Source organism: Microchirus variegatus (genome assembly GCF_963457635.1).
Source record: "Microchirus variegatus genome assembly, chromosome: 19".
Classification (NCBI taxonomy): Eukaryota; Metazoa; Chordata; class Actinopteri; order Pleuronectiformes; family Soleidae; genus Microchirus; species Microchirus variegatus.
Window position 1 is genome coordinate 3,703,154 of NC_139820.1, and position 22,284 is coordinate 3,725,437.

The 22,284-nt window shown below is 41.6% G+C and overlaps 2 protein-coding genes across 2 annotated transcripts; one reads left to right on the forward strand and one right to left on the reverse strand.

Moving 5' to 3' along the window:
• Positions 1–386: 386 nt before the first annotated feature.
• On the reverse strand, positions 387–12,518 carry rac2 (Rac family small GTPase 2). The gene is made up of 7 exons (XM_083906121.1): positions 12,459–12,518; positions 8,186–8,257; positions 6,468–6,585; positions 5,055–5,117; positions 2,530–2,689; positions 1,433–1,570; positions 387–945 (listed from the first exon to the last, which is right to left on the reverse strand). The coding sequence occupies exons 1-6, from the start codon at positions 12,491–12,493 to the stop codon at positions 1,440–1,442; spliced, it is 579 nt and encodes a 192-aa protein (XP_083762247.1). The 5' UTR covers positions 12,494–12,518; the 3' UTR covers positions 387–945; positions 1,433–1,439.
• Positions 12,519–14,317: 1,799 nt separating this feature from the next.
• On the forward strand, positions 14,318–20,544 carry cyth4b (cytohesin 4b; the record flags this gene model as incomplete). The annotated part of the gene is made up of 13 exons (XM_083906413.1): positions 14,318–14,336; positions 15,276–15,358; positions 16,143–16,207; positions 16,443–16,509; positions 17,012–17,130; positions 17,275–17,355; positions 17,547–17,659; positions 17,825–17,973; positions 18,648–18,759; positions 18,854–18,930; positions 19,170–19,241; positions 19,410–19,564; positions 20,463–20,544. 13 exons carry the CDS (start codon positions 14,318–14,320, stop codon positions 20,542–20,544), a joined length of 1,194 nt encoding a protein of 397 aa, XP_083762539.1.
• Positions 20,545–22,284: the final 1,740 nt, after the last annotated feature.

Sequence of the window (22,284 nt, forward strand, 5' to 3'; positions counted from 1 at the left end):
CCGGCTCTCGAAGCATTCAAATATTCCCCAAGAACCGCTCGTACAAGTGTAGATGACTCACGTTTCCCCGCATTGGCGTACGCGCTCGAGGTTTAGCTCGCGCGTAAAAAGCGAGGGGTCCTTGTAAGTCTGGCGTTCCATACGTATGTACTCAATCTCATTACAGTCCCAATACTGAACGTTTCTCCCCAAGTTTCCATGGCAACAGGTTCTTCTTTGTGTCCGGTCGGTGGAACCACCTCAACAACTGGACCGGCTTGATGCATGACGGTCTGAAATCGGAGGGGTGCAACTGAGAAAACCACACGTTAATATTCAGTGGGTTTTTCCATTTTTTTTTTTTAATTTTAACAACACAACAGATAATACATTTCGAGGTTGTCATTTTTATTACTGTAACACAACATTGTTCGGCTCCCGACTTAAAACCACACTGGAAAAAGAAAAACGGTTACTAATTGACCAAGTTATATGACGACGACTTAGCTTACTTTAATTTAACTCATTTAGGCGTTACCCATTGAGGCATTGGTCCATTCCATTTTCATTTTTCAGCGCTTTTTCAATCGTGATCACTCTTAAAACCGCATTTCAAATTTAAAATATGCAAATATATCATGTAAATATGAAATAAGTGGGAATCTACAGCATAGTGTATGAGCAGGAGTTGTGTTTTTTTCTGATCAAACGGAATATTTGACAGAAAAACCTGGCCTCGCTGCTGCTGCTGCTGCTGCATGTTAAAATTCAGTCTCAGAGAGCGAGTGTTCTGTACACACAATATTGTACTCCAAAGAGCGTTATTATTATATTTATTTATTTTTAAAACTAGTTGTATTTTCGATATTATAAACAATACAGAACTCTCAAATTCTTCTTCTTCTTCTTCTTCTTCTTCTTCTTATAACCCAGGTGCGGCGGTTTTCTCCCTGGTTCTGGAAGAATCTGTAAAATAAAAAAAAAAATAAAAAAAATGAGAACCAACAGCGCATGTATTATCTCGTAAAATAAAATAAAATAAAGAAATGTGCAATTGTGTAAATGTGGCAATATTAAAATGCCAGTGGGACGCAATCGGTTCCTCGATCAACATTGATTCATTTTAATGAACACGCTCAAAAAATAAGATAGTTTTTTCTGTCAAAATTGATGCCATGTTTTCCAGCTCACTTTATTAAATGGTGGCCTGACAATAGCTCTGAAATAACCATGAGATCAAAACGCAACTTATGTTTCATATTTTCAAGCGCGACACGAGCGAAATGACTCATCGGAGCTCGCTCTGAATCCATCCATCCGCCGATTCCATCTTTGTCCGTCCGTGCAATGCTGCGTTGGAAGGATTCCTTCAGACTGATTATAGCGAAAAAAACCAAAGCCTTCTCTGACCACCCCCCCCCCCCCTCATCCTCCAATCCGAAACCTCCCTTACCTTGTTTTTACAGCAGCGAGCAGGGCTTCTTTTTGACCTTGGCGGGCTGAGGGCAGAGCACGGCGCGGATGGCCTCGTCGAACACCGTCTTTAGGCCGCGCTGGGTCAGAGCCGAGCACTCCAGGTACTTCACCGCCTCTGTGAACGTAAATAACAGAGAAAGAATGAAGTCCATCCATCCATCCATCATCTACCACTTTATCCTCCACCGGGGGGTGCTGTGCCCATCTCAGCCGGGGTCACACCCGGGACAGTTCGCCAGTCCATCGCAGTGCCACATATAGAGACAAACAACCATTTACTCACACTCTAACACCTACGGTCAATTTAGAGTGACCAATTCACCTAATCCCCATATTTCCTGGACTGTGGGAGGAACCCGGAGAACACCCACGCACACACGGGGAGAACATGCAACATACTCCTTGCAGAAAGGCCCTGGTTCCAAAGTTGTTCCAAACGGGGCTCTCCAAACCCAGGAACCCAGGAACCCGGGGTCTTCTTGCCGCAAAGGCAAGAGCGCTAACCACCAACACCAACCGTGGGCCCTTGCTCAAAGTCAATTTCAAAATAAATTCTTTGAATTCTGGAACTTCCTGGCTCATTTCATGGTCGCACGCTACACTTTTAATGGAAAACACAACAAAAAATTGTATAGGTGAGGCCAAACTTTTCAACGGTAGTGTACGTTGGATTGTGTGTTGTGTTTTGCCCTAAACGTATACCCTAGAAGAACAACCCTGAACCTGTAGATCAGTTAAAGGCGCCATGTGTAAGAATGTGGCCAAAAACGGTTACTACATTCAAATCCAAAAATGGAGGTCTTCTAACGTAACTGGCAACCCGTGGTTGCTCGGCAGCTGAGACTCTACTGAGACTGGCATGTGGCGCCACCTCAGCTGCCGAGCAACCACGGGTTGCCAGTTACGTCAGAAAACGAAAACCTAAAAGACCTCGGTATTTTGAATTTGAGTGTCGTAACCGTTTTTGGCCACATTCTTACGTATGGCGCCTTTAATGTTACATTCATTGGGGGAAAAAAAAAAGTGCTTTTCCTTCAAAAACAAGGACATTTTTTAAACTTTCGTGAAACTGACCTATTTCTTTGGCCAGAGCCAGGCCCTGAGGGTAGGTGATCGGCGCCAGCTTTTTCTCCTTCAGCTTCTCGATGGTTTCCTTGTCGTCCCTCAGATCCAGCTTGGTGCCCACCAGGATGATGGGCGTGGACGGGCAGTGGTGACGGACCTCCGGGAACCACTGAGGGAAAAAGGACGGACAGAGTTAGACGCGGGGAAACGTGAGTCAAAAAACATCGCTTTCTCACCCAGGAAATGAAAGATGGTATCTGAGACAGAAATTAAGTCGATTCCGTTGGTGCCCACCGGCCCGGTGACAGATGTTTGACTGGCAAATCCAGTTGGGGGGGGGCTTAGTGGCGCAGTCCTCTAACAAGCCACTTATTTGACATGTGGGGATTACGGGGGGGTTTACCTGATGAGCCATACTACAGTTTTTCATTTTTAAAGGCGCCATATGTAAGAATGTGGCCAAAAACGGTTGCTGCATTCAAATTCAAAATACCAAGGTTTTTTTAGGTTTCGTTTTCTGTAACTGGCAACCCGTGGTTGCTCGGCAGCTGAGACTCTACCGACTGCAACGATTGGTAGACGGCGGTAGGTGGCGCCACATGCCAAAACATGATTTTAAAACAAAAAAACGTGATTTGCAGTCTGCAGTCAGTTTTTGGCCACATTCTTACATATGGCACCTTTAATTCACCAACCTTTACCCCATGTAATGGTTCAGTCCAATTAGGGGGCGGGGTTAGCATGGGGCATAAGAAGCCACTTGGGCAGTGTGTGTGTGTGTGTGTGTGTGTGTGGGGTGCAGAGCTTGCATTGAGGATGTGTGGTGAGTTTTTTGGGATTTAAATACATTTTGGGTTGTGTTGATTTTGCTTGGTGTATAACGCTGAACATTAGCTTAGCTTAGCTTAGCTTAGCTTAGCGGTAATTAAACCTTTACTTGAAGTGTCGCTAACCCGCTAATATGTTGCTAGCTTCTTTCTGAAACGACCTAACCTGGACTTGTTGCCTGCGACGACTGTTTCAACATTAAAGCTGCACTGGAAGTCGGAGAAAACTTCTGAACGACTTTACTCGCGCGCTGTTGCCGTCACCTCCTCTAACAAATCAGGAATGTCACCGGGAAATACAGAGAGTCACGAGGAACTCTGTTATGATTTGACTTTACACTCGCGTGTAAAGGTATTTAACAGTTATTATGTATTTGCACTTTTTTTGCAGTCATCTCACGCCTTGTTGTTCATAGGAAAAAGGCAGTTTTCAACCATCAAAATACATTATGAATCTCTTATTATTATATATATATACATATATATATATATATATACAAACAATGTCATCTGACAACTTTTAATCAATAACTTGTCTCAAACACATGGACAGAGTTTGACGCGGCTAGCTAAAAACATGCTAGGACGGATCAGTCTCTTTTGATTTTTCCAAAATGGCCGACTTCCGGTTGGGCGGAGCTCACGGACGCACGCTAGGAAGTTGTTTGGAATCACGAGAGCGACGAGCGTACCAAGTTTGGTTCCAATCGGAGCGACTATAATAACAGCCGGGGCCTCGTTTGAGTGATTTATCCTCGTCTTTTCGCGCACGAGATAAAAGATTTAGCGCGGGTTTTTTTTCCGAAAGCACGGCGCTAATCCCTCTGCTCTTTCTCTCTCTCTCTAATTGATCGTGCCTCTGGTAACGTAACACGGATTGAATGCGATCTGATCGGGACCGAGCAGGATGCCGTGTCTTGTCGTTATCCTTTCGATTATAGCTTGACATTTAGCGTGGAGCTGAGAAACGGTGGGAAAGAACATCATATCAGCGTTCTGAGGCTGTTTGAGGACAGAGAGTGATTGAATACGTATGAATCCAGAGCAACAAAAGCTCTTTTTTTTTCGAGTGGATGGTATTTTTTGTCCAGTGTGCAGAATTCTTTAAATTATCCTTGGAAAGGTTCCTCAATCAACTATTTTTTTTACCTGTATTTGACCTCGAAAACACGGTTTTTATTCCGTCCTTTTCAAAAATTCTCTCTCCCGGGGGGCAAAACATTTCCAATCGCCGCCAAGTCACCATGGCGACTCGCGAGGAAAGCGACAGCGAAAATCGTGCTAAATCAATAACGCTCATGGGCGTCACGTGTGAGGCGTTCGCCGCGTGGCGGCCGTAGGGGTTAAACGACTGTGATTGTTGTTGCAGCGAGGTCACGCGGAGAAACCTTGTTAAGGTTTTCTCTCGCTGTTGGGCTCGATGATGCTGTTAAGACCATGAGAGCACTTCATTAGACGCCGCTGGACATGAAAGGTCTCATGGTTAAAGAACCTGGTGTGGGATTATTGTGAAACCCTTATTATACCGAAGAGAAACAGGAAGGAGAATAAACACACGGGTAATGAGAAGCCTAGATATGCAGTTGTACAAGTATTATGTTCTGTATTTTTGCTTTGCTGAATAACTGAACACATGTAAAGACGCTCAATAGTGAATAATTATGTTCGGACACAGAGGGGAAATGAAGGGCAAACTCTCAAATTCACCTTAGCTCTGACGTTCTCGTAGGACGCCGGGCTCACCAGAGAGAAGCAGATCAGGAAAACGTCCTGGATGAAAGCGAGAGGAGACAAAAGATTTACAAAATATATACAAACGGGTACAATTTGACTCATTATTCATCTTCCTAGAATAAACGCGCTCAGACTAGCAAACTCGGTAATGAAATGCCAAGATATACGCCAAATCCAAGATGGCCGACTTCCTGTTGAGTTGAGGTCGTGGCGTCGAGAGGATTTTTTTTTTGTTGTCGTCTCGGGCCGGACGATATTCCCACTGAATTTCGCGAAATTCGGTACATTTCGGCCCGCTCCATAGGCGTTTGACCTGTAGGGGGAGCTACTGAGCCATTTTGCATTGGTTTTTCCACAAGTTCATTATTTTGTCGATTTTTTTTTTTTTTTTCGGCAGTTCTGGGTTGTTTGGCAATTTTCGTCCGTTTTCACGCACGTTTAGTGTGTCAAATTCGGGATTTGTCCCATAAAGTGACGCGAAAAAACTAAAGTTTAGATCGAGTGCATTTTTTGCATTTTGCATTTTTTTCAAGTGCATTTTTTTTGTTTTTCTGAATTTTACCTTACTTTTCTCTAATTTCATTCATCTCGTCTTGTTTTTTTTGGCTTCTTTTAACCACAAAAGTGCCAGAAAATGTCAATTTTGTCCATTTTTCCAGAGTAACTTTCAATATATGTCAGTTATTGCAAATTTTCCCACATGTTAAAGTGCATAAAACACTGTAGTGGTACACAAACACCAAATTTTGTGTGTTGAATTTGAAATTTCAAACAGTATGAAACATATTCAAAATAACAATTGTTGGAGGTTTTGTCTGAATGTCCAAAAAAAAGAGGAAATTACTATAAATAAAGTTGTTTTTCCAATTCTCTAGATGCTGATTCGCCGGCTTCCTGCGACAGTATATATATGCATATATATATATTATATATATATATATATATATATTATATATTCTGCAATATGCAATTCATGTCCTTATCAGTAATTGTCATGCGGTGCAATGTAATAGACTGTGTATTATTCTGTTGCAATAATATATGCTTGATCAACCCAACAAATAAATGCGTACACAACATGCTATAGTCCGAGCCCCCCCTCCCCCCAACCCCCCCCCCCCCCCCCCTCTCTCTTGTGGTCAAATCTATTATCCCTTGACAGCACATGGAATGAATGCGATGCAATCTCCATGGCAACTGAGCAAACGATGCCTCCGTGACTGTGAGTCCACATGCAAGGCTGAAAGCCGCGGCGTAATCCTAAACATTTTCAGTGTTTTCATTAATTCTGTTGATTTTTCCTGACCTAAGATTCCGTTTTTAAGTGTGTGTGTGTGTGTGTGTGTGTGTGTGTGTGTGTGTGTGTGTGTGTGTGTGTGTGTGTACCGTCTGTGGGTAGGACAGTGGGCGGAGCCTGTCGTAGTCCTCCTGTCCGGCTGTATCCCAGAGGCCCAGGTTGACCGGCTTGCTGTCCACCATCACATTAGCAGAGTAGTTGTCAAATCTGCGGGGGGCAAAGAAGGGTCACGGGTCAGTCGATCGTCGGTGTTTTTATCCGTTCAAGTGATTATTAAGAAAAAGACAAAAGATCAATTGTTTGATTTACGAGGGAAATAAGAGTGACTTCACACTCACATGGAGTTTTTTTTTTTTCATAATGATACATTAGCTGGCAAAGGTCAGAAAGGAAGAGTGTTGTTATTACAGGGAAAGATGGAGCTGGTTAAGAATCTAAAAATATAATGTTTGTGCGACACCGCCCCCATGTGGTCACATGGAAACAACACAGGCTCAATCAAACCTGGTTTTTGGCCTTGTTCATAGGAAAAAGGCAGTTTTCAACCATTAAAATGCATTATGAATCTCTTATATATATATATATATGTATAATTATATATATATATATATGTGTGTATGTATATATATATGTGTATATATATATATGTGTATATATAATATATATATATATACAATGTCATCTGACAACTTTTAAAAAATAACTCGTCTCGAACACATGGACCGAGTTTGACGCGGCTAGCTAAAAACATGCTAGGACGGATTAGCCTTTTTTGTTGTTTTCTTCCTTTTTCAAAATGGCCGACTTCCAGTTGGGCGGAGCTAATGGGAGCACATTAGAAAGTTGTTAGGAATCACGAGAGCATACCAAGTGTACCGAGTTTGGTTCAAATCGGAGCACCTATGTACGACCTGGACGCGATAGGCAAAATTCCAACATTTAGCATTTAGCACAAATTTTTTGCCACTTTCTCTGGCGTCAAAAATTACCCAAAAAATTACTCCAGAAACATTCGACTAAGCCTAATACAAATGAGCATATTTCGTCCCGATCTGACAGCTTTTGTCTGACCATTACCTGACATCTGGGGGGGGCGCTATAGAGCCCACAGGTTTGTGGGCTATGCTAATATCGCATTTTTTGCCGACCTGACCTCCGTTGCAAATTTTAATGCATGTTAACCCCCTCAAAAATGAGCGCAGCGTCGGGCGCGTGCTCGGACCCTAATAAGAATACCAATCCACTTTGGACATTATTTACCCTCTTATTCTATGTTAAAGGCGCCATATGTAAGAATGTGGCCAAAAACGGTTACTACATTCAAAATTAAAAATACCGAGAATACCTTTTAGGTTTCGTTTTTCTGACGTAACTGGCAACCCGTGGTTGCTCGGCAGCTGAGACTCTACTGACTGCAATGCCGAAACTTGATTTGCAGTCTGCAAAAAAAAAAAAATTTAATGCTAATATTTTGTCTGTACTGTTGTTGTTGGTGAGTTCAGTTTGTTATATGAACATTATTCCTGAGTCTCTGTGACATATTAGGAGGATTTTAACGGCCGGTTGCTTTACATTTATTTACATAATGCACCTTTAACTGCCGCGCGGAGGCCCCCGGAGCAGACGCGCAAAACTTCAGAAACGGCGCGTTGAACGAGCTTTAGGCGTCTGCCGGCCCAAACCTGCTGTCGTACACAGGGTGAAATGTGCGGCTACACGCTTGTCGTTTTCTGTATAGGATTTTTCCCAAATACCTGCACTCGTGCGAATGTGTGTGTGTGTGTGTGTGTGTGTGTTTTATACTCACACAGTAGGAATGTACTCCCCGGGGAAGGCATTGGTGGTGTAGCTGATGAGGAGACATGTTTTTCCCACCGCTCTGTAAAAACACACGAGGAACAGACAATAATAAGAATAATAATAACACAGCTTCAGGGCAAAATGAAGACACTGTGGACATGTGTGAAGAGGTCAGCGGGGGGTTTTTGTCCATGTTTTACTAACAGGAAGTGATGCAAGTCAGATGTGTTGACTCTGTGGCCTTAAAATACCACGTTTTTTCCCACTTTTCAACCAAAAACGTCCCATTTTAATACGTTTTTGTATAGTTTTTTTTTTAAAGAAAACACAGTGAAGTGTAGCACGGCACGTGCGAAGAGAGGGGGGGGATGATGAAACAAGTATGAACTGGCCTCGCACTTATTTTTGTTCCACAGCTCTGTGCTGTCAGGCGTTTCAGACAAAACACAGCAGAGAGGCCACGGAATAATCCAAATAATCCAGATTATTAGGGGACAACCTATTGAAATTCAAGGAATTATTATTTTTCTCCGAGTTCAAACTTGAATTTGCCCCCTAAACGAAATGAAAATGTGCACGCACATCAGCACTGGCGGGAAATGTATTATTAATAATAATAATAATAATAATAATAATAATAATAATGATGATGTACTTGTGACAAACCTATGCAAAATGGCTCAGTAGCGCCACCCACGGGTCAAGTGCCTATCGAGCTGGAAACAATTTAGTTTAGCGCCCCGAAGTTCTTGAAAATGGGCGGGTATATTGCCCGGCCCGAGACGAAACAAAACAAAAAAATCCTCTTGACACCATGACCTCAACTCAACAGGAAGTCGGCCATCTTGGATTTGGCGGTTTTTCTTGTCGTTTTGAAAGTTTCATTCTACATTGTTTTTTTTGCATTAGCATAAAATAGCATAAAATGATATAAACATACATCACGTGACGTTTTTAGGGTTTATTAACGTCTCTTGAATGGCCATTAGGGGGCGTTTTCCATTGACCTATAGTCTTAACCCTAACCTGATTAATTAAGCCTGGAGATTACAGTGTCAGTCGCTTCCATTTTTTAAACTATGTCCCATTTAGAGTCAAACAGATGTTGTTAGTAAAGGTTATTCTGGTTATTTACTGCAGGTGTAGGTACATGTGATGTCAGGCCACACCTCCACTCGTCCAAATATGGTAACTTCCTCCCTTTAAAGACCACGAAAGCATCAAATATTAAAGGAGAGGCGTGAGGGTTTGCCACATACAGTCAGGTCCATAAATATTGGGACAGAAACGCAATTCGCTTGTCAGTTAATTGTCCCATTAGTTTTGGCCCTCTAAAAAGTGGTAGGCACATATAGAAAGTGTTGTAATTCCTACACCATTAACTCAATTTGGATGTAAATGCCCTCAAATCAAAGCTGAGAGTGTGCAGTTAAAGCACTTCCTGGTCAGTTATAGACAAAGACACGTTTGTTTGTGTGCGAGTCCAAAAAAAGAAGAAAAGGGGAACCGTTCTGTTTCAGAATCATGAGTTCAGAGCTGAAAACAGGAACCAGCCGAGAGCGAGCTATCGAGAAGAAGAAGAAGAAGAAGAAGAAAAAGCTTCCACCTCTGATCTCTCTCTGCGCGTTTATTTATAATCTGCTTTTTTCCACCAGCCCACGTTATCGGGCTTCATCTCGGCACGCTCTTCAAAGGTCAAATCGTTTCGTCGTCCCCACTCCCATCGCTGTTTTTTTTTCATTCCCTGTAAACCCTTAAGAGTTTATTTGTCTTTGTCCATGTCTGCCTGTAGGGGGGGCTGTTGTCACCTTCACATCACGTGTACTTTTCATAATTTCTAGAGTCTTTGTTTGAGGGGAAATCCTGTTTTTTTGTCATCTTGGTCCAGTCCAAGTTATGGCAATGACAATTAAGTTAATGACGATTACTGTCAGTGTTAAACCTTCATATGAAGATTAAAATTGCTCGTATAGCGTCGCAGTTCGTCTTTTCACGTCTTTTATAACTTCCCTATTATATTTATTTATTATTATTTATTTATATTTATAAAAACATTATCATATTATTGCCATGCTGTTTCTGTACGACAGTTTTCAACGCCACAACATGGGAGACAGATGGAGGCAGTAGCAACATTGCGCTAGTAAAGCGAGACGCCCCCCCCCCACATACAGATTGGGAGTGTGACTCGAAAAAAATGCGAAGTCAAAAGTCTCTCAGGAAAAGTTACAGACGCAACTTCGACTGCTCTAAAAACACTCCTTGATTCGGGTCTGATAGTATTGCTTGACAGAGCCTGCTGTACAACCGTCATGTATAAGTATGTAAGTATGTAGAAATGTATGAGAAAAGATTAAATCATATATATACATATATATATATATATATATACATACAAAAAGTGAATGTAGTCTTCTGGTTGGCTAACTGACGCCATTGAAGAAGTGAGAATATAATGGACAGCCACCAGGGGGCGACTCTGCTGAGAAATTCTGAGAAATTATACTCCTAAATTAGTACTCCTAATCTGTGCAATGTTCAGTTCCAGGTCTTCTTCAAAAGACAGGGATGTTGCGTATCTGTAACTGAGGGGGTGGACATCGGCGTGATTGACAGCAGGATTCGTCCACTAGGAGCTCAGATACAGTCACAAATCTCAAAGAGTTTGGGGGTAAGGAACATGGAGTTTTTCCAGTTTTGGTTACATACTGTGATGGAGACGGTCTTAATCAGTTGTGGACATAATGTGATAGAGCGTAGAGTCAATCTTTTGTCATGGTCTGACAAAAGTCGTCGGGTTCAGGATGAAATTTGTCAAGTGTATCGGGCTTAATAGAAAGTGTCTTTAGTAATTTTGGGGGATTTTTTTGATGCGAGAGAACATGCCCAAAATTGTGTTCAATGCTAAGTTTTGGGTTTATTGGCATAAATTGGCATAAACGTGTATAAATTGTTAAAAAAACAAAAAACACTTGACTTTTGTGTACTTTAGGGTAAGGGCCTTGCTTTATGGAGAAGCCATATTCCAACATTACATTTCTACAGCAATGTGGATTTTGTGTTTTTGAAGCTTATTGACAGAGATTGGTAGGAAAGTAGAACTGGAGAGAGTCGTAAAATAGTTTTTTTTTTTATATATATATATCGTTTCTGGTTTGGTTTCGCCGTTACATGTCGTGTCATTTTCATATATTAAAACTATTTCTTCCAGCCAGTAGAGGGCCTTGTCCTGGATGGTGGAGAAAAGCCAAATGATGCCCTCATTTTTTTGCTGCAAGGTACATTTTTTTTTTAAATTAATTGTTTTAGTGTTTAAAACCCTGAACGTTGACACTTTATTGCCATTTAATAAGTCGGTCATATTACAAAGAAGCATCTACTTCAACAGTTTTGAAATCACAGTGTTTCATTTTAGTACGGAACCAGGAAGCTTTGTCGCATATAAGCAAATGCAACCACAGGACTGTAGAGTGTGTGTGTGTGTGTGTGTGTGTGTGTGTGTGTGTGTGTGTGTGTGTGTGTGTGTGTGTGTGTGTGTGTGTGTGTGTGTGTGTGTGTGTGTGTGTGTGTGTGTGTGTGTGTGTGTGTGTGTGTGTGTGTGTGCGCGACCTGTAAACGCTTCATTTTATGCATCTCTGACACCAACACTTCCGCTCAACAGTTTCCCCTATTTTATCACGACGAGGAACCGTTTTCTTTTTTTTTTACTTCACCTTCAAGGGTTAAACATAAAAAAATGCGCATAGAGTGAATTTATTTGCTGAATGAAACTTTGTCCTATTGTTATCTAGATTAGACTTTAGACTTTTTTTTTCTCACGATAAAAACTGCAGTCATGAGCCGCCTCTTGTGTATACATACACATATATATATATATATATATATATATATGTATATGTAGGGGTTTTCTGGAGCTGTTTTCTCTGTTTTCCTTCCTACAGAAAGAGTCTGTAACTCCAGCATTTCCCTGCATGTTGTGGCCTGCACCCTCTCACACCATTTTCGCTCTGAATCAGCGCTGTCAAACACACGCCTTCAGCTGACTTTAAACTCCGTAAAAGTATTCGTGTCGTGGAGAAAAACTCTTATCACAGTTTACAGCGGAGGTTGCTAAAAAAGGGCCTGTTTAAAGACGACGAAACTTCAATTTTTCTGTCAAAGAAGCCAAAAAAATCCCCTATCCGAGGTTCCGATGCGGCACTTCGTTATTAGACACGGCTGAAGTTACACAACAAATATACATTTAGAGACAAAATTAAGTCAAAAAAAATTTGGCGTACCCATCTCCCACGACCACACACTTGATCGCCTGCATCCTGTTCCGCTCGACTCTCGTCTGAGTTCTGACACACACACACACACACACACACAGAGAGAGGAAGGTGCAGAGCAGCATGCAACGACAGGAAATTGTTACACACCTCCCTCACACTCCCCTCCCTCTCTCTCTCTCAATTTTTTTTTTTTTTTTTTTTTTTTGGTTTTTGCACCCATACCATCTCCCCTTCCTGTTTTTTGCGCCTCTTACCAACACAGATGTGAGACACATTTAAAATGAACATACAACGTGTACGTAAAAAGTCTCTGTTACAGCAGCAGCTTATGAAAGGAGGATGTGCTAATAATACGTAGCTTCACCTTAAACTTCACACACACACACACAAACACACAGTGGTTTCCATGACTTCAGAGCACATTACATTGACCTGCATTCATTTCCTGGAAACTTAACCATAACTTCTAATAACTAACTAACACACTCACCCTACACTCTTAGAAACAAGGGTTCTTCTACAAGGGCTGAGGTTCTACCTGGAACCATTTGCTTCTGAAAAACCCTCTCGGTGGAACCCTCCAAAACGGGTTCTCCTATGAGGACACGCCGAAGAACCTCATATGGTTCTACTTAGCACTTTTATTTCTAAGAGTGTAACTAATAAACAATGTCTTCACCGAGTTAAAATCTAATAATTTTGCGTAAAGGGGATTTTTGACAAGTCCCCATAACGTGAGTGTGTAATCGAGGTCCCCACAGCATCAATAAAACCTGAAACACACACACACTGTACATGTTCCATAAACGTGATCATTTAGTTTGTGTTTTTAAAGATAAAAAAAAAAAAAAATTAACTATGAATTGAGAACTGAAATTAAAAAAATTAACTACAATAAACCACATCACACGCTGCAGTACACTGTTCTTTCCACTAGATGGTGCTACAACAGTGCCAGCGATTTTATTCCACTCTACATTTCATTATTTTATTTTTTTAATTCTATTTAGTCTATTTATTAAATAAAATTCACAAAAAATATGACAAAAAACATCCCATAGTTACTGTACAGTCATTTACTATATATATATTGTTAAATATAATGTATTTTTATATACATAATTGAAATTTTTCTTATTTATTTTGTGTCTGTGAATGAAGTATTCTGATTTTACTGTGTATTTGTATCACATGTAGACATTTTATTCATACTGTATTATTATATTATACTAAATAATGTTATTTAACTTTAACTAAATCTTGTTCAGGACCCTTCATAACTTCTTTTACTTTTTAAATATCATGTCAAGCCACAAAATAATAATAATTAGAGTAATTTAATGAGAATAAATGTGAGTTCACCATAATTTTGCCATGTGACGTCACGGTGGAATTTCATAACCTACTTCCTGGTGCCGCAACGGGATTAGCAACCACGGTTACGTTGCTCGGTAACATTTCGACACATTCTCTGTCACAGGATGTGTGTTTAAAAAAAAAAAAATCTCACATCTATAAAAAATTGTCACATAAAAATAAAAATAAAAATAAAAATAATAATAATAATAATATTGTTTATTCTATGATTTTACATGTCACCTGTCGCGATCAATTCATCCAAATGCCGCTTTTATTTTGAAAGGAGCTCCACCTGCCTGTCATTATCTGTGTCTCTGATGGTGGATGGATGGATGAGGAAGAGGTGGAGTTAAAAGGACGTCGTTCACGCTGCACTGCACCACATATACTGACACAGTGAGCACTTCAGACCCTCACTTTGACATTTGACTTTGGAATTGGGACTTCTGTTTTCTCTTCTATTTCTAATATATACACATATATATATAGATATATCCTTGGATTAAATGACTGATTGTCAAATGGGTAAGACTGATTTTTTTTTTTTTTCACAACTGCAAATACACAAATTTACTACCTAGCTGGTATGACATATAAGAAAAACAATACAACAAATGTACTAAAAGATGTTTTGCGTAGCTTCATATACTCAAATTCACAGATAACAGTTGTGATCTATATAAACAAATGCAAATAACTGTGGTTCAACTGTGTGAGACGCGTTGTGGTGTGGAGTTCTTGGTAATACGGCAAACTGTGTCCTGTGGTTAAAGATGCACCGGCCAATAATATAAGCACAGAAAGCAGAAGTCGCTGCCTATTGAGTACATGCATACGTTTGTTTTCTGTCGTTTATTAAAATTCAAGGCATTTTTAAAGCTGTCATTCAACATCGTGGCCAAAATCGTAGATATTTGCAACACACACCGTGTGCCGTGCACGTAAAAACAGCTGGTTGTGCAAGAGGCGTAAAAAAGGAAGGGTGGGGACGTGGAAGTCCTGCGGTCACATCGTCACCGCCGACTAGATCTCGACACAAAGTGCATGACAGCTGCCATTTTGTCACAATAATAGAGTCTTTTTTTATGGTAACGCATCAAAAGAAACACGGCTCTTTACCGTACGGTATCATCCTCTACGCCGATGACATGCGCGTATACGTTTGAGTGACTTCCTCCTGATATTCGAACACGCTCTATTTCAGTATTTAGTAAGTGTGCATGCACACGTCTAAATGTGTGTTTATCAAGAAATGTATAAAAAAAAACACACAACACCTGTGGGGCAGATTTTTCAGAGAAACCCCATTTCCTTTTTTTTTTGGGCTATGTTTATATAGATGATACAGAAATGCACGTATGCAAATTCCCACTCAACTCATTGATCTATTATCACACATTTATATATAATATAGATAATCAATTTAATGTTTTTTTTTCAATATGTGTTTTTTTTTTTTATCAGTTTCCTCAGATTTTACAGAAGATGAGAAGATGGAGATTGAGAGCATCAAGACGTATAAGAAAGCGCTTCTGGACGATATCCAGGTGAGATACATTCAGACACCATGATATCTGCTATTATCTGTGCTGCGTTTTTAGATGAAAAACAGTGTGGATACAGATAGAAAATTGTGTTTTTATCTAAAAACAGTGTGGACGCAGATTGAAAACAGTGTTTTAGATTAAAAACAATGTGGATACAGATAGAAAACTGTGTTTTTAGATCAAAAACAATGTGGATACAGATAGAAAACTGTGTTTTTAGATCAAAAACAATGTGGATACAGATAGAAAACTGTGTTTTTTTAGATTAAAAACAGTGTGGATACAGAGAGAAAACTGCGTTTTTAGATTAAAAACAGTGTGGATACAGATAGAAAACTGTGTTTTTAGATAAAAACATAGTGTGAATGTAGGTAGAAAACAGTTTTTGGATAAAAAACAGTGTGGACGCAGATAGAAAACTGTGTTTTTAGATTAAAAAACAGTGTGGATTCAGATAGAAAACTGTGTTTTTATATAAAAACAGTGTGGATACAGATAGAAAACAGTGTTTTTAAATAAAAACATAGTGTGGACACAGATAGAAAACTGTGTTTTTAGATTAAAAAACAGTTTGGATACGGATAGAAAACTGTGTTTTAAGATAAAACAGTATGGATACAGATAGAAAACGTTTTTTATCTAAAAGCAGTGTGGACGCAGATAGAAAACTGTGTTTTTAGATGAAAACGTAGTGTGGACGTAGGTAGAAAACTGCTTTTTAAATCAAAACATCCATATTCTACCTCGACCCAATTTTTTTTTATTATTATTATTTCCTGTGCAGAAGCTAAAGATGGAGATCGACAACGTGATGGCCGAAGTGCTCAGCTTTGAGTTTGCAGAGGAGAAGTGAGTTTTCGACCCTGCACCTGTCTGAAAACATGTGTGTTCTCCAACCTTTGGATCGATCGTGTCAAAATTGAAATTGTGTTGCACTTCCACACCGGCTTTCTGACTATAGTTTCACTCACTCACATGGAGGATTTCCTTCTTCTTTTTTTTTGTAGTATGTAGCATGTATGCATTATATATTCATTGTGTTTGAAATGCCCAAAGTTCCATTTTCATCCTTTAAAATCCGCAGCAAGACGATGGAGAAGAGCAAACGGTTCTCGAATGGGAAGAAGAAATTCAACATGGACCCCAAAAAAGTGAGTAGTGAGCATGTTGCGTTGTCCCAATTTTTCACCATTTTCAACCCAAAATACATTTCGGCAACAGCTCTCTAAGCGTCTTGTGAACAACAACAACAACAACACACACACACACACGCAGCCCTCGCTCGTCATGTGTGGACTTCCTCTCACTCGACCACACTGAGGCTCCTTTTGAGTTGATGAGAAATGATGCTGTAAAACAGTCCCACCGTCACGGCAACAGGTCTTCAGCCAAACACGACATCAAAGCGCCCGAGCCAGTTTCTTTTTCTGCAATAAGACGACGATTCTGACTCAGTGTGGTCGTTTTTTTGGTGTTTTTGTCTTCCGTCCAATCCCTGCGGCAAGCGCTGCAAAGAGGAAGAGAGATGGCGTTTTAAGGAATTGGGATTAGAAAAAAAAAAGCTGGTTTTACAAACCCAGAGATGAGCTCATTATGAAACCACAGCGAAAAAAATGGTGAAACAAGTTTTTTTTTGCATCCCGTGCCGTGCAGGGAATCCGCTACCTGGCGGAAAACAAGCTGCTGGACGGAAGCGCCCGGCCCATCGCCGAGTTCCTCTACAAGGAGGAGGGGCTCAACAAAACGGCGATCGGAGAGTTTCTCGGCGAGAGGTGAGGAAATCGGCTCGAGAGGATGAAAGATTTGAGATGCTAGGGAAGGATAACCATGAACGGCCTTGAAAGACGATTCTCATATATGGGAAGAGGGGGTCTGCAGGACGAGGATGAGTCTACCTCTTATTTTCCCCCCAACAGGGAGGAGCTCCACCTCCAGACCCTGAAGGCCTTCGTGGAGCTGCACGAGTTCTCCGACCTCAACCTGGTCCAGGCCCTCAGGTGAGCTCTCGTCAACCTTCAAGATGGTTCGCGAAAGACTCGTTCCAGGCCTTATTCGTTGTGCCAGTTTTGTAAATCGTGTTCCATTGTGGATTAAACGTTGTACGGTGACTTCAAGTTGCTGTATCTGTGGCTGTGGATCCTTAGTTTTACATATTCTCACCTCTAATTTGTGTGTGTCTGCGAGACAGACAGTTTCTGTGGAGTTTCCGTCTGCCCGGCGAAGCCCAGAAGATCGACCGCATGATGGAGGCGTTCGCCGCGCGCTACTGCGACTGCAACGCTCACGTCTTCCAGTCGACCGGTGAGCTTTTCAGTAGCTATTTGTAACATCTAGCAGCATGTCGTTTCTAAGGAAGTGGTCGAGTTAAAAGGCCGAGACTTGAACTGTGGTAAAGGTTGAGCCATGAACTGGTTAACCCGGTTAGATCTGTTCTCTCTGACTCTGTGTGCGCGTGAACACCGACAGACACGTGCTACATCCTGTCCTTTGCGATCATCATGCTCAACACCAGCCTCCACAACCCCAACGTGAAGGACAAGACCACGCTGGAGCGCTTCATCTCCATGAACAGGGGCATCAACAACGGCGAGGACCTGCCCGACGATCTGCTCTCGGTGAGAATCCGGTGTCGCGACAATGTAGACTCTAGTGGAGGGTGGGTTAAATGTATGGGTTGAGAATCTGTAGACTGTGTCGGCGTGGACGCAACCCATGTGATCCACTCGACCTTTTTCAGCGTCACTTCAGTACTGAAACTGAAATCACACATACTCACAGATCTGTGGTAACCCATAGTGGCGTCATGCACAGGTTTTTTTTTGTTTTGACCAGAAGAAACCGTTTTTGGTTGGTTTTTTGAAAGGTTGCCAGAGTTGGGGGGGGGGGGGGGGGGAGGTTCAAGGGTTGGAATCTTATGAAGAGGTCAAGGACCATCGTGATGCCCTAAATCTGTGGTCTCAAACTCCAAACCCTGCTTTATCGTCCGCTTTACAGGATCCACAGGATCTTGAACAAAAACAATTACTGACTTTATAAATCGAGTGAGAAGTAAGCCCATTTCCGTCTAGACTTGCTTTGTATGCACGTTTTTACGACACCCCCTGGTGGCCATTCGCTGAATACAAGTTTAAAAGCCTTCCGCATTGGCTTCACTTTCTGGATTTGTCCATTTTTATACAGCATATAGTCTATTTTTTTTGAGTGACTGAAAGTGATACTAGACATATAGGGTGAGTTCTATCGTCAGATTGTTTGTACCTGGCTTTGAAAACGATTCCTTTCTCCTCAGAAACTCTACGACAGCATTCGCAGCGAACCCTTCAAAATCCCAGAAGACGACGGCAACGATCTGACTCACACTTTCTTCAACCCCGACAGAGAAGGATGGCTTTTAAAACTGGGTAAAAAAAAACTGTCCCTACACATTTGCATCTTGATCTTTTGACAGTTCCTTTGAACAACAATGTGGTGATTATGCTTGTGTCTGGATTTCAGGAGGCAGAGTGAAGACATGGAAGCGGCGGTGGTTCATCCTCACCGACAATTGCCTCTACTACTTTGAGTTCACCACGGTGAGTTTCTGCTGCTCTTTTATTTTGTAGAAAAACTCCCAGACCACTTTAGTCACCGTTCTTAAACCAGTCAGATGGAAACTGACCTCACAGTGAACCACAGAGACATGTTTGAACACTGATGGCATATGTGTGGCCTTAATTTAGAAGTGTGACGCAGGTGTAGATAAAAATCAGCATTTTACAGGGAATTCAACTTGAGTTACCAGTTAAGTCACAGCTTTAAATCCTGTCGGCAGGACAAAGAGCCCCGAGGCATCATCCCACTGGAGAACCTCTGTGTGAGAGAAGTGCCGTATCCTCGCAAACCGGTGAGTTTTCCTTACATTTGCAGGAATTGATTTTAGAAGAGTTAATTCTATTAAAAAGCTTGGTAATCTCATTCGATTTATCCTTTTAATCCCGTGCAAACGACAAGACTCAATGACTGTAGAGCAACTTGATAGACTTACGAGGCGATTGTTCTGGGTTTCGTCTAGTACTGTCTGGAGCTGTACAGCCCCAACAGTCGAGGGCAGAAGATCAAAGCGTGCAAGACGGAGACCAACGGCCGAGTGGTGGAGGGGAAACACCAGTCCTACACCATCTGCGCCGCCGGCGCCGAGGAGAGGGACTCTTGGATCGAGGCCATCAGGTCAGCGCCTAACAAACCCTAACCCTTACCCCAATTCTAACCCTAAAACCATGCCTCGACCCTCAAAAGGCTGTTTTAAGGGGTGACAGAATGTGAGCACACAGCCCAAAACGTCCTCACTTTCCAGAGACGTCCTCACTCCCTATTATTGTGTATATTATAAATTTTTGTTTTTTTGGCTAACATGATCGTCCAATTCGGCAAATTGGTCACTCTAAATTGACCGGAAGTGTGCGTGAATGGTTGTTTGTCTCTATATGTGGCCCTGCAATGGATTGGCGAAGTGTCCAGGGTGTACCCCGCCTATCGCCCTATGTCATGGATGGATGGATGGATGGATGGATGATCGTCCAACTGCGTTTATGACACAGCCAACTGACCCATGTCTTGGCTGGGTCCCAATTCGAAAGAGATTTTAATCTCAATATGATTTTCTGGTAGTTTTTTCATCATCATTATAGCCATTAATACTAAGTTTGCCATTGGTACCTTTGGTGTACCATTGGTACGCCTTTGGTGCCATTGGTGTACCATTGGTACGCGTTTGGTGCCATCGGTGCCATTGGTACGCCTTTGGTGCCATTGGTACCCATTTGGTGCCATTGGTACGCCTTTGGTGCCATTGGTGTACCATTGGTACGCCATTGGTGTACCATTGGTACCTTTGGTATACCATTGGTACGCCTTTGGTGCCATTGGTAGGCCAAGTTTATTATCACTACCACCGTCACTACAACACAGTCCAAGCTAATTATCACTACCACCAGAACCAAGTCTTTAATTACAATCTGTACCAAGAACCGTTGTGAGGTCCAGATGAAACGTCCTCAAATAGACACCAGTCCTATCAAACACACTCTGACGCTCATTAACCGTCTCTCTTTCCTTTCCAAAACAGAGCTAGCATCACCAAAGACCCGTTCTACGACTTGGTCTCAGTGCGTAAGAAGAAGGTGATAAACCAAGCGCATCAGGACTGAGCTGTCTGTCAACCTTTTCCCCCTCGTGGACGCTTATTGAAACTGCACCACGTTGGGATGATTCCGTTGTGGTATCTGGACGTCGTGGTGGATCCCTCTCTTTTTTTTTCCCCCCCACCCCAGTACACAAATGAGCGGCGGCTCTCGGAGGCTAGACAGAACGACGCCGACATCGGCGATGAAGTCTAAAAAGAGGGACTTCTCTTTCCATTCGTCTTTGTGTGCAGACTGTGACTTTATCCGTGTCAAAGGTGCAAAAAAAAAAGAAAAGACGATGACTCATCTTTGCAAAGCCGCAAAGATGTTTCTCAGTGTTCGCTGGTGGTGCATGTTTTAAATGTGGCCGGGTTTCTATCATTAGAGGTTATTTCGCTGATGATATTTTTGAAGACAAGACAGTTCTCAAACGGCTAAAAGTAGTGTTTGGTCGTACAGTTCCGTGTATATGTAGCATTTTTTTTTACTCTTTTATTGGTTCTATGTAGGTATGTATGTTTGTGATACTTTATAAATGTGATGCGTATTTTGAAGCACAGTGCAATACAATGCAATTTAGCATGGTGTGTCGTTCCAAATGAACATGTACACTTGTAAACTCTTGACCTCTCGAGCGACTGTAAATGACTTTGAAACACGCCTTTGTTTTTTGTGAAACGTTGCAAATGATGCGTTGTGTTCACAGGTTTTTGGTTTAAAGGGTCAAACAGACAACTGCGAAACCACACCTCATCATCATCTCGGGGAAGGGTGGAGCGCCAAACACCGTCTTTGTGGTTTTGTGCGATAATATCACATCTACTAAATCTAAGTCTCATTTTAAATCATGTCCGATGCATGGACACAACCACAGCCGGCGGGTTCAAATGGCCCTTTAAATGGAGAGAATGCTACAGGTGAAGTGTCTCTGCATGAAAAACAATTCCAATTTATATATAATTCCTACCACTAGGGGGTCTCTCTCTCTAACTCTCAATCAGTCAAAACAACAACAACAACAACAACAAAGGACCACGTCTGAGGCCAGAAAGCAGCGTGGAAATCACGAGCTTCAGCTTCCGTCCCCGATGAAGTGACCGATCCTCTCGGCGTATTTCAAGTTGCAGAATTATTATTATTATTATTATTATTATGCCACACAATTAAGGCTGTTTTTGAAAAGTGTGAGTTCTACCATTGTTGCCTGTGGAGGGTTTTTGCATGTTCTCCCTCTCACCATTAGAGAGCCTGATTAGCCACATGACCACAGCTGCTTGAACAGCAATCAACTAATCTGTCGCATGTGGCACAGAAACACTGTTTTCCCAGTTTCCACAAATGTTTTTATTGCACAGCAGCAGCAGCTACAGAACGGATGATGCCATTTCAAGTGGATTTTAAAGGGCGCTGGGAACATTCTGGCTCACGTGAGTACACCTATGCAACGTTAATCTCGTCGATTTAAGGACATTTTGATGTAGAAATGTTTGTCGGGAACCGCGTTTGTCGCCAATTTTCCAGAGATTTAATAATACCAGATTTCTAAATATTGTACAGCAAAATTAAATTGTCCGTAACAGGATCTGTAAATGAAACATCTGGTTGAATAAAGGCAGTTAAAACGAATCTCAATCATAGTTTGACAGGAAGCTTTTTTTTTTTTTTTTTAAATAGTGACCGAGTGTCGGCAAGACTCGTCTCTAAAATAGTCGCCTCTTCCTGCTGCAGTTTTTGACTTCCTGTTTTCAGTGTTGCAAAACATCC

Bases quoted from the DNA above. Each gene is read 5' to 3' on its own strand.
- rac2 (XM_083906121.1), bottom strand. From the start codon at position 12,493: ATGCAGGCGATCAAGTGTGTGGTCGTGGGAGATGG. The intron at 8,258-12,458 runs GTACGCCAAATT...GTGTTTTTACAG, and splicing joins TGTGTGGTCGTGGGAGATGG to AGCGGTGGGAAAAACATGTC. The intron at 5,118-6,467 runs GTACACACACAC...GCTTTCATCCAG, and splicing joins CACTGTCCTACCCACAGACG to GACGTTTTCCTGATCTGCTT.